The sequence below is a fragment of the Falco biarmicus genome, chromosome 8, assembly GCF_023638135.1.
Source record: "Falco biarmicus isolate bFalBia1 chromosome 8, bFalBia1.pri, whole genome shotgun sequence".
Classification (NCBI taxonomy): domain Eukaryota; kingdom Metazoa; phylum Chordata; class Aves; order Falconiformes; family Falconidae; genus Falco; species Falco biarmicus.
The window spans coordinates 54146610-54158736 of record NC_079295.1 but is presented as its reverse complement, the minus strand read 5'-3'; the positions used below and the strand labels follow the sequence as shown (position 1 = coordinate 54158736).

The 12127-nt window shown below is 58.6% G+C and overlaps 1 protein-coding gene across 11 annotated transcripts in view; it reads left to right on the top strand.

The window, feature by feature from the left end:
• ABLIM3 (actin binding LIM protein family member 3) overlaps positions 1-12127 on the top strand; it is a 56136-nt gene that overhangs the window by 25034 nt on the left and 18975 nt on the right. For 10 of the 11 annotated variants that reach the window (XM_056350172.1, XM_056350174.1, XM_056350173.1 and 7 more), the window contains exons 2-4: positions 7032-7172; positions 9730-9913; positions 10336-10448. In XM_056350172.1, coding sequence (XP_056206147.1) covers positions 7032-7172; positions 9730-9913; positions 10336-10448 — 438 coding nt within the window. The remainder of the gene's footprint in view (positions 1-7031; positions 7173-9729; positions 9914-10335; positions 10449-12127) is intronic. The other variant, XM_056350170.1, reaches the window with a different exon arrangement.

The following is a 12127-nucleotide window of genomic DNA, read 5'->3' as shown; positions in this document are numbered from 1 at the left end:
TGTCCTCCCTACAGACCAGCTCCCACCCCAGCACATGGTCCTGCCATGCCCTTGCTGTTAGCATGAGGCTTTGGCACCCATTTGGGCACCTTCCCATGCCACTGGCCAGCCACAGCAGCTGCCACCACTTGAGTCTGTGTGACAGTGACAGTTCGCTGCCTTCTCCCAGTTCCAGCTTGACATGAGCTCTGGGGGAACCCCCCAGCACTGGCTGCTTTGCTTCCCAGCACGGTGCCAGGGGCCTGGGGAGCAGAGCAAGAGGAGAGGCCGGTTCTGTCCATTCCACCCCTCAGCGCGGGCAGCACTGATGATGCAATGCAAAGCACGGTGCTGCCAGCTCTCTGAGCTGTGCCCACCTCTCCCTGGCTTTCCCACCTGCCGTCCTGCCAAGGCAAGGCGTGAACCTTCAAGCATCCCGAGGTTCAAATCCTCAAAGAGCCACAGGGTTGGGGACTGGAGCAGGACCAGAGCATGTATTTGAGCTGAAGAGGAGCCTGTTGTAGTGGTTTCACCCAGCTGCCTGGCACGTGGGGAGCAGCAAGGGTGCCGCTATGGGGTGGGGGTGCAGGGCTGGCATCTCTGCCCACCATCCTTGACCTACCTCTGCAAAGAAAGGACTTGCACAGAGCTTAGCTGCCATTATCCTCTGTGATATCCAGCCATGCTTGTTAAGGTCCTTCCCCGTGATACCCGGATAAAGAGAACTCCCTGCCCTGTGCAATGCCAGCGCTGCCCCAGCCTCCCCGACTCAGCCCTGTCTTGCTGCCGGCAGCCACGTGCCCTCACCCATGCTGGCATCTGCCACTCCAGCTCTGCTGGCTGCCGTCCTTGCAGCACCCACGTCTTGTTTGTGTCCTGTGTCATGCTGAGGAAGGTGACGAGGTGCAGGAGTGACAGCGGTGGGGGGCAAGGGGACAGCGTAAGGCAGGTGGAAGCAATAATTGCTCGTGATCTAATTAGGGAAGCCTAGGGCTAGATTAGGAGCTGTGACACAGTGGAGGTTTTTTAGCCGTAAGCTGCAGATGGTTCTGCCTGAGAGCTGGGAGAGGAAAGGTTGGCGTGGACTTGCTGGGGTGTTCGTAATCCTGCCTGCGTGATGCTCCATGCTGACTAACAGCACATGTTTTCTGATGGCTTGGAAATATCTCAGTGCTTGGTCTGTGTAAGGCAGGTGGTCTCCCTTGCTCCCAGCCCATGCTCCCCACGCTGCCCCGCTCCCTGCCTGCCCTCCCTGCTGGTGCCCATCACAGCCCACTCCTGCACTGCATGCATGGGGACAGCAATGGGTGCAGCACAAACATTGGGAGAAGCAGCCAGAGCCGCTCCAGGCTCAAACTATCCCACAGCAGATCCATGGTACCTGCCCTTGGCCTGTGCCTTTATCAGGAGCACCTCACCTGCCCCAGCTTAAAAACGTAAATATTAAGTAAGGAGTCATGTCATAATTCTGGATTTTACTTAAGGGAAAGATCAGAAGAGAAAATACTTTGACCAAAGGTAAATATATAATTTTCTCCTTGATCAAAATGACTTTTATCTGTGGAAGCTGGATGGAAAGCAGTGGCCGGCAGCCTGAGCGCTGAGATGGCCATGCCAATACCTCAGCAGGTATTAAATTTGCCACCAGAGCTGAGCATCCCGACTGTTGGCCTGTTCCTTTATTTCAGAGGTAGCTCAACTGATCTTTCAACTGGGTCACCAGCACGGCAGGGTGCACGTGCCCACACTGTGCCCCTTGCCCAGTTACCTGCTTGCTGACAGCCCCCAGCGCCCTTCCCATCACCACCTCAGCAGGGAGCTGGGGCAAACAGGCAGCCACAGTGCTGGGGCCAGCTCGTTCCCGCATGCTGTGGTCGGAGGCAGCCCCGCAGGACAGCTGGCTGCAGCACCAGCATTGTTTGGCCCCAAGCCCATCTTTCCCTTCCTCCCCAAGGCGTTTTTGTGGCTGCAGCTGAGCTCTTTGGCCGCTGCAGGAGAGCAGGCAGGAGCCCTCGGCCCCGCTGATGATGAGAAACCCATATCCCGAGACCGCTGGAGCTCCCACCCTTCCTCCCCGGCCACCCTTGGAGCACAACACAGGTCCTGCCTGGAGGGGAAATCCTCCCTCTCGCCTCCCTGGGGGCTCGGAGCCGGCCAGGTTGCCTTGCATCCCTGCTGCGGCAAGAGGAGCTGGGGTGCAGGGTCCCGGACATCACCTCTTTCCCCCCACATCCCAGCAGGGGTTTCTTTTGCGCTCCCTCACTCTCCACCCCCAGCCCGGCACATCGTGTCCCATCACCAGCGCTTCACCCCAGCCTCTCCCTCAGCCTCCAGTGCTTCCAGCAAAATTCCTTTCTGGCCAGTCATTGCCGCCCCGTGGCCTCAGCACCTCCTGGGCGGGTGCACTGGCGGGGCCAGGCTTCCCCTTCCTGAGCTGTCCCAGCCCCACCATGCTCCTGGCCCCTTCCTCATCTTCGCCCAGTGCCACGGCATCAGCCCTTCACCAGGGACACAAGGGCATGGGGTCTGCCAGCCAAGCGCCCCTCAGGGTTTGGGTGCCCAGCTTCCCTCACCCTCCCCAGAGCAGCCACGTTCTGCGCGCACCCTGTGCCACGCTGGTCCCACCAGTCCCAGTGGGTTTTTGCGAGAGGATGATTTACAGCCCCAGTTAGCACAGGGAGCGTGCAGAGGATGGCTGTGGTGAGTCGCTCACTGGGAGGCAGCGGGGAGTGGGAGGCAGAGGCTGCTGGAAGGGGGCTCAGCCCCGTGGAAGGGTGACAACTCCTGGCGGCATTGTCTGCCCTGACACACTGCTGCTGCTCTCCCTCACCACCTGGCATCCACCCCACCTCGGGTCTCACCCAGGCACACACCCAGCACCCACTGGAGCTGGACCCCACGCTGACACCCACAGCACCCAGCGGGGACATCGCCCCTACGTGCAGCCGGCAGCTGCACATGCCAGGGCTCAGTCCCAGCACACCCACCCACCTCTTGCTTCCCACAGTGGTACTGCCTCTCGTTATTAATTAAAGGATGACTGCTTTGCTTTTCCAACAGTCCCCTTCACCTGTGCCTCTCTGAGCATTGTGCAAATATTAATTACTGGTAATTAATTAAATCAGGCCTCCCCATCCCCCTGTGGAGATGCTGTCTCATAAACATGCTGACAGCAAACACAGTGTCAGGGCAATCTCTCCAAGCTGGGTGGGAACTTCAGTTACCTGTTGCTAATGTTGCAAACCCCACCTGCAGCAGTTTTTACCTAACTGACCTTCCTGGAGGGCTGATGGGCTGGGAGAGAGAGATAGGTGGGAAACCAGCAGGACCTGATCTGGTGCTAGTAAGGGATGATGGATGGATCTTTATAAATGCTCCTGGGTGTCCTGTACCTTGCTGCTTGTGTTCCTGGAAACTGCTGGTTGGGTATGGGACTGCAGTTAGGTGAGACTGGCTGGTAGGAGGTGGAGGGCCCCAAGCAGCTGGTGGAGCTTGCTTTGTGTCAGCCTCTCAGTCCCGAGCTGCCTTGTGAGGCTGTGCCCTGTTATTTGTGTTGGTGCTGAGCTACCATCCTTCCATGGTAGATGGGGATCACCTCCTGTCAGCTCCCTCGCTGCCGGGCTCAGTGTTTCAGAGGCAGCATAAGAGTTTGGCATTCCCTATCCCACAGCTCCTCAGTGGAGGGCTGGGATGCTGTGCAGGAAGAGGACAGGAAGGCAAACAAGGTTGTTGACCCTCCTGAATCGGAAGGTGGGTGCTCGGGGAACAAAGGAGGAGGATTGCCCAGGGATGCACAGCAGGAACCTGCAGATTGCTTGCTGCAGCATAGCCTGGAGGATCTCTTGGGCAAGATCCCTTTTCCCTCCCGGGGAGGGGGGAGGGACGACGACAAAGCTCCTCTATGCAGCCTTGGGTGCTGCCTGGGGGCATGGTCTCTCCCCCCCATCCAGGCTGCAAGCTCGCTTGCTTGCGTATGGCTGCTGCTGTCTGTTCCTAAGTCTGCGCAGGGCACCGATCCCTGACCGGAGGTGCCGCCTTAATCCAGATCAATGGGAAATCTGTTGAGTGCCCACGCAGCCGGGTGCAGCCGCTCACTGCCTCGCTGCAGCGGCTCCTCGGACTCTGCGGATCAAGCTCCAGACAGGACACGGGGGCAGCCCTGCAGGATTCAGGGCCTGGGCAGCCTTTTGTGCTGCATTGTGGAGCACAAATGCATTAATCGCTGAGTGAAACCAGCTTAATTTCCCACTCTGCAAGCAAAAGCGGGAGCAAACCAGGGTGAGATTAAGGCATTCCTTGGGCAGCTTCCACCCCCTCACCCTGACTGCTGTATCTCGGCCTGTGAGGCCACTAATGCTACTTACATTATTACTGGATTATTTTGGTGTAATGAGCTTTGCCCTGCTCAGCTGTCCCTCTGCTCAGGCGTGTTGTGATGTGTAATACTTCCTGCACGAGGCCACGAGGCGGGCAGCTGCCTGCTCAAAAACAAGCAGAGCCCCAGCAAAACAATGCATTAATGTTCCCAGAGCAAAATTCCAGCATGGGCTGGAGGTTAATCGCAAATCAGGGAGCTTTTGGCGTAGTGCTAAACAAAGCCGGCAGGCAGGAGGGCAGTGGTACCCTAAGCTGGGTCCTGACCCATCTCTGTGGATACAAATAGGAGTGACCGTATCAGTGTCATCTGTGCCAGTGGTGTAACACAGCTGTAAGCATCTCTTCCATCCTCAGCTCCTTTTCCTCTGCCTTCCTTCCCATCAGACCTGCCAGTGCAGGGGCTGGGCGATGTGTTGCTATGGTCACCAAGAAGTTTCCCCTAGAGACCACAAGCCCGGAATAAGCGATGCCTGCATTTTCTGACATTGATTCCCCCCCCCCCTTCTTTTTTTTTATTATTAATGCTTGTTTAACTGTTGATTAATTCCCAGCCTTTCACCCCACCTCCTTCTTGCTTTTTTCTCCGAGCTTTGTGGATTGCCGTGGCTGTGTCCCAGGGCTTGGCTTCTGCTGCTTCTTGGGGAGGGTGCAAGCATGGGGTGTGTGGGAGGAAGTTTCAGCGCCGTAACTCTTGCTGTGCCAGAGACCCCTACAGAAGAGATCCCCCATTTACTCCAACCTGGGGAGGTCCTGGACCCCTCTTCCCAGGGTATTTTCCTCTTCCCTGCAAAATGTTCCTGCAGAAGCATGGGTGGGGGTACCCTGCTTCCTTTGCAGGTGTCCCTCATCGTATTTGGGACCACAAAGTGATTTAGGTCTAGACTAATTAACGTCTCCACTGGTCTAAGCTCCAGGCCTGGCTCAGGTTTTACAGCTCCTCTGTTGGCACTGTGGTGCTTTTCCATACCTCGGGTACCCCTGTTGGCCCTGGGAGCTCTTGGGCTGCAAGAGCATCATCAGAAGTGAAGTCCCAGCAGCTCCTGGAAGTTGGCAAAAAGGCTGGAGCCTGAGCTTTGCTGGGGGGCACTCATAGGAAAGCACCCTGGCTTTCCTGGCAGCCCTCTGGTCGGGCTTGGTGAGGCAGCCAGCCCCCAGCATAGCCCCAGGGGATGGAGCAGTGGCCAGGGAGGGTCAACCCGTTTTCCCAGTGGCAAGAGTGCTGCACATCCACAGAGTGTGTCTCTGGGCACTTGGCATATGGGATGGGATATTACTGTGAGATAGTCTCAATGTCATTTTGACTTCTCTTTCTTTGCTTTCGAAGTCAATAATGGGCTGTTTCTGTTCCCTGTCACATGATCTGCCCCATGGTGAGCGAGGAGCCTCTCTAATGACTGATCTTCTCTGTCCTGTGCCCCTTTCTCCCTGCTCTGGAGGGAGTTCACATACCAGGTTTCAATCAGCTGCTTCTCTTGTTCCTGGGAATGCAGTTCAGCACTGGGTCAGAAAGTCTCTGGTCCATTGAAATGCTGCCCTTCGCTGCTCGAGCTGCCCAGCTTGCAATTCCCTCTCTGAATGAAGTCTCACAGCAAACGAGTCCTTTGCTGCTTGGTCCCTGCTTGCAGCAGTTAGCATGGTTTGGCCAGCCCAGAGCTCCTGTGAGCAGCCTGTGCACTTGCAGGCGGGGCAGGGAAAGCAGGAGCTTCTTCTTGAAATGTTTTCTGTGTCTATTTGGGGATTGTGCTGAGGGAGTAGAAAGACCCCCTGCTCCATACGGTTCCTCCTCTGGAGCGTGGGGCGAGGCTGCAGAGCATCAGCCCTTCGTGGTGGTCTGCAGAGCTGCTAGAGGAGGATGAGGAGTGGAGGTGAGTCCCAGGACCATCTGCAGCAGGGGAAGCTCTGGGGGAGCCGTGCTGCCCTCCCCTCCCCTCCAGCCCCCTGCATGGCGCAGAGCCTGCACGCGACCGCAGTGCTGCTCCGGAAGGAGCATCGGGGCTGGGATGCTGCTCCTTGCTGAGGAGGTGAGAGTCCCACCAGGGCCAAACACTCAATTGCTGCGATGTTTGAAAGCTCCTTGAAAAATGACTTCTTCATCGGGCTCCCAACCAAACAAGTGGAAGCTCCGAAAAAACAACAGTTCCTTCCCATGCTGCTGCCAAACCGGTGCTCGCTGGTCTGTTTCTGAGCAGGTCAGCAGCGAGCCAGCATTGCCTGAGGGCTGTGGGGAGCAGAGCCGGTGGGTGGCTGTCCCTGCATTGTCTTCTGCACCTGCTTGGGAGATAGGAGAGCATCCAGGGAGCTCTGCATGGCTTTGGGCAATGGTAGAGATGACCTGGTTATCCATGCAGTGACAGGGAGCATTGCCCAGGCCCTTGCACTGCCCAGCACTTAGGACCGCAGACCTGTGAGCCAAAGGTGGGTAGTGGCTCTTTTGTGGGGACAGGGAAGTCCCACATCCAGACAGGGATGTGCACCCAGCTCAGTCACTGGATACCGGCATGGTCTCAGCTGTCCTTTGACCTTAGCGATGGCCTGATGTCCGGCTGCTGTGTCACAGTTGCTGGAGGGCCCTTCTGCAGCTACCAAGCTGAGGTCAGTGCCATGACACCTGGCTGTGTCCCAAATGCTAACAGATACTTCCCCTCTTTTGCTTTTCCCTCCCTTCTTTCTGCCAGCAGTTCCCTATCAGCAAAACCCCTACACCCCTGGAAGCAGCTCCACTGTCATCCAGTGCTACCGCTGTGGGGACACCTGCAAGGGCGAGGTGGTGCGTGTCCAGAGCAATCACTTCCACATCCGCTGCTTCACCTGCCAAGGTAGGATGGTGCCACCTGAAGAGCTGCTGGCTGGGTTGCCCCACAACCTTGGGTGCAGTCTGGAAAGCAAAAGGCTGGGGACAGACCTACCTGGCCCACTGAGATGTGGTCACATGCCGGGGGGTGGCAGCTTCCCACAGGGGTAGATGTGGCACGGTGCAGGTGGGGAGATAACGGCACGGGGCTGGCACTGTGCAGGCAATGGCCCTGCATGATGCCAGGGCTGGCAGGCTGGGAACAGGGGTGGCCGAGACATGGGTACCATCACTGCGCTCGAGCTGCCTGAATGCCAACGGCCCATGCTGTGCCGGTCCCCAACATACCCATGGCCCATCTGTGATCTGGGCGGGCCACCACGTCCTTCAGGTACTTGCCTGCTCCCAAATCGGGGGGGAGGAGGAGGTGTGGTCAGCCTGGCTGAGAGGCAGCAAGGTGGGGGAGATGCCCAGAGCAGCTCCTGGCAGGGCTGAGGGTGGGCAACAGATCACTGCCACCCATGCATGGGATGCGACCAAGATGCCGTGGGATGCAGCTGGGGCTCAGTAGCCCCCGGGGGCTGGTAGAAATAGAGAGGTTGCTCGAATCCTCCCTGAGCACAAGAGGAGAGCTGCAGAGCCGTAAAAGCTAACGGCCCAGAGCTGATGCTGAAGGGCTCCTTAGCGTGTTTATTAAAGCAGCAACTGTCAGTCAGGCCAGTGGCTGCTTCTGTAGGTTGTGGAGCATCCCATTACCAGGGCTTTTTAAAGGTCTCTGGTCTTCCGAGCTCCCAGCACCCTGTGCTAGGCAGGACATAAATCCCCATCCCCTTGGCCATGCTTTGCTGCTCCTCCCTGGGAAAGAGGGTTTGGCTAGAGGGGACTCTTCCCCTGGGCTGTCACCAGCCCTCCTGCAGCCCTGTCCCCCATGCTGTGGGCAGCCCTGGATCTCTGGGGCAGGGTGTGAGCCCCAAGTTGCCCTCAAGGCTGACCTACATGTGTGGGGCACCATGCTGAGCCCCCTGTCCCTTCCCAGCTTGGACATGGGGGACCGAGCAGGAGCTTGCGTGTTCAGACAAAGAGCTCAGACAGCCGCCAGCTTCAAAGGGTCCAGGAGCTGGCAGGGAGAGCTTGGCAGTGCTCGTTGCCTGATTTCCAAGTGAAAGGGAATAAATAATGAGAGGAAATCCTCCTGTCTCACCTTCCCTCACAGCTCTTACCCACTGCCACCTCCGGGTGGCTGCCACTGGCTTCCACACCAGCCCCGTGGCTTGTCCTTGACATGTCCCCAGGAGCCTGGCACAGCTAGGGATGTGCTATGGGTCCCACAGCTAAGAGGGCCCAGATCTACTTCAGTTTTTTCTTGCATCTGCTTCCTGATGCTGTCCCAGAGCTGGTGGCCTGTCCCTTGTTGCTTGACAAATAAGAACTGGCAGGCTTTTTTGGAGAGCAGCGGATGCTGGCCCTGCACCCCCAGCTATCTACCCAGAGCTCCAGGGAGCCGCTTTGCCAGGGGATGCTGTGTGGGAGAGGAGCTGCATCTCTGCCCTTGTGGGTCCTGCACCCAGCGGGTCCAGCTGTGCCCTGCGGAGGTGGCTGCTGTGCAGGCTGGCCCGTGGGTGCGGGTGAAGTGTGCAAGGACAGGACAGAGAGGTGCTTGGGGGTGAAGGGTAAAGCAGACCAAGATGGGCTGTGCCAGCAGGTGCTCAGTTGCTCTGTAGTTCCCCTCTCTACCCCATCACCTTGCAGGACAGGTGATGGGCATAGAGCAAAAGCTGCGGGACCTGGTCCCTGTGCCACTCCTGAGGTGCCTTCCAGGGTCTGATGCTCTCGAGGTCTCTCTGTGAATGGAGGAGATGTAGGAGGGAAATGACACTAAGGGCCAGGGCTTGCCACATCTCCTTGGATTACTCTGATGGGCTGTGCACCACCCACGGTTCCCACAGCAGGGAAGGAAGCAAGATTGGGCTGGATAGCTATGGAAAAACAAGCATGAGAGCCCCGACCCCAGTGTGTCCCAGGGTCTGTTCCTAGGGCACAGCTTCGTGTCCAGGCCAGGGAGTGGAGAGTGCTCATCACAGAGAAGGCCATGCAGCAGGGCGTGGAGAAGACCTCTCCCCAGCCAACCCTAGGGCATGCCCAGCTCTGCGCCAGTCCTGTTCTCAGCTTCCTGACATCATGAGAGTGTCAAGTGGAGGGTCTGAGTGCCATCCACATGCCGTAGGTCCAGGAGGGGATGCCACGGGCCCTCCCAGGCTGTTTGTGCATGGTGAGTGGGGACTGCAGGGGTTCCCTTCCTGGCGCTGGGGTTTCCTCTGGGAGTGCCCAGCCCTGGCTGTCCGGGCAGCACCATCCTGCACCCTGCCACAGCCCAACACTGACATCTTGTGGTGCTGGGGGAAGGCCCCAGCGTGTCTGGTGGGAAGGGAAACCCTCTGAGATGCCTGCAGAAAGCTGTGTCTTCAGGGATGCCCAGGGACCACTGCTGGTGAGGCAGCAGAGGTAGGCTCAGAGATCCCAGCCGAGCCCTGGGGCTGGACCTACTGCTGCCCCTTTGACGGGTGCGTGTCCTCCCCCGGCAGTGTGCGGCTGTGACCTGGCCCAGTCGGGCTTCTTCTTTAAGAACCAGGAGTACATCTGCACCCATGACTACCAGCAACTCTATGGGACCCGCTGTGACAGCTGTGGGGACTTCATCACCGGAGAAGTCATCTCTGCCCTAGGGAGGACCTACCACCCCAAGTGTTTTGTCTGCAGCACCTGCAGGTGAGCTGAAGCAGCCACCAAGGGTGCATGCCCCCCTGCAAGAAGCTCTGTACAGCCCTTGGCTGTGCACTGGGGAGAGGGCTGTTTGTTCCCTTGCTCGGCACCGCAGCCCCTTGTTCCCTGCTCAGCACCGCAGCAAGCACCTCCTCTGTGTTTTCTTAGTGGAGGCCCTTGGGATGCAACAGAATGGCTCCAACCCTTTCCTTTGCAGCCTGGAGACCTGCCTTAATGCCTGCCTTGGTCCTCCTGCCCCAGCACACACGCACACTTGCTGCCTCCCCTTGTAGCCCTTGCCTGGAACCCCTCTGCTCCTTGGCACCACGGGTCCTGCTGGCCCCTGGGGAAGGAGCGCGCAGGCAGTCCCAAGCACTGCATGGAGGGGATTGAGCAGCTCACACCTCCCCACCTCTCCTTGGCCACAGGAAGCCGTTCCCCATCGGAGACAAGGTCACGTTCAGTGGGAAGGACTGCGTCTGCCAAAACTGCTCCCACTCTCTCATCAGCACCAAACCCATCAAGATCCATGGGCCCAGCCGTAAGTTGACTGCTCTTGCACTACGTGATGGCTGCAAGGAGAGGGGCCACGTACCCCTGGATGGTGGTTGGTGGGGTGATGGGATGGGCTTTAGGGCCAGCATGCAGCGCTGCATGGAGCTGCGGGCATTCGCAGAGGTTTTGGAGGAAGGAGAGGGTGGTCTGGCTCTAGCCAGGACTGCAGGTCACCCCTGGTTTCAGAAACTCCCTTGGCCTGTTTGTGACCTGGGCAGGTGCTGCCATGCTGGCGGGCACTGTCTGGGGCAGCAGCGAGGTTTTGGAGCTGGGTTTGTTCTGAGGCAGTGCCCCGGTATTGCCTTGTGTCTGTGTCCGGGTGCCAGCCCCAGGACTGCTTGCCCAGTTTTCCCAGCATTGGCATTACTCACTGCCTGTATGAGCACTGAAAGGCTTCTTAGGCTTATCCCTTTGCACTGATGAACCCAAGCTAAAACTCAGCAAGAGCAACGGACAGGGTCTTCTGCATGGATTTGGCCTTGCTTTTGACCCCAGGTTGGTTGCTGGGATACCTTCTCTTCATGCCATGCTTTGTCCCCCCTCGCCCCCCCAGTTTTTCCTTGCTGCAGGCTCTCTGTCCCAGGCCGCTGCAGAGCATCCTGTGGGTACTGTGCTTGGGGGCTGGTAGAGTGTCCCTGCAGCGCAGAGCTGCTGCACACAGGGCTTGCTTCAGCCCATGTCTGGAGCGAGGGGACTGCAGCATGAACGTGTGATCCATGCTTCACTGTCTCCCGTATGCCCCGTGTTTACTGCTGTCACGTCCCAGGGGCGCTGTCTCAGCGCAGCGCGTGGGCAGGTGGCAGAAGGCAGGGAGAGCTGGGAGCTGTGCCACACCGAGGTGCCCAAACCCTGCCACGTCAGCAGGCTGAGCTGCGACGGGGCCGGGTGGGAGCCCTTGCTGCTGGAGCTCAGCAGCTCCTGGAGCATCAGTGCCTGGAGCAGAGCCGTGCAGCGAGGACCAGACCCAGGACCATGGTGTCACCTGTGGTCCTCGTCACCCTGGTGGCACTGGTGGTGGCTGTTCGGGTTGAGTTACAAGCTGGTGCTGATGGGTCCCTGGGAGCCATCCCGAGCTGCCTCCCCCCAGCTCTCACCGTGACCTCGATGGAGTTAAGGGATGTGGCGGGGTTTGAATGAGCTCCAGCCAGAGGACAGCACCCCGCTGTCTCCCATAGCAGGGCCAGGGCAGCGGGCAGGGGGAGGACAGCTGCATGCTCTGCCTCTCTCCTGCTGCTTTCTCCCTTCCCATCCCCTTCCTGCCAGCGCTCCTCCCCAGCCAGAGCAGGGTTACCTGAGGGCACCATGCTTTATTCATAGGCAGCTGCCAGATGTAGCCTGCTGCCTGCATGTGCCCCTTGTGACACAAGTGACCCTGGCAGGGCCACCCAGAAGGGGTGGCAGAGGAGGTGTGCCTGCTGGAGCCCATGCTGGTGCACTCTGCAGGGAGGACATCCCTAGAGGAAGGATGCTGAGCCTCTCCCTGAAGCCCCAGCCCTGTGAGCAACTCAAAAACCAGCAGGACCTGTGTGACAGAGGGAATGGATCCTGGCTCACGTGAGCTGGCCAGCCTGCTTTTTGCCAGGGGTCAAAAATCCTCCCCCCTTAGCATTGCCCAGCAGGCAGGGACTTGGTGCAGAGCTGCCTGCGGGTGGGCTGAGTGGGAAA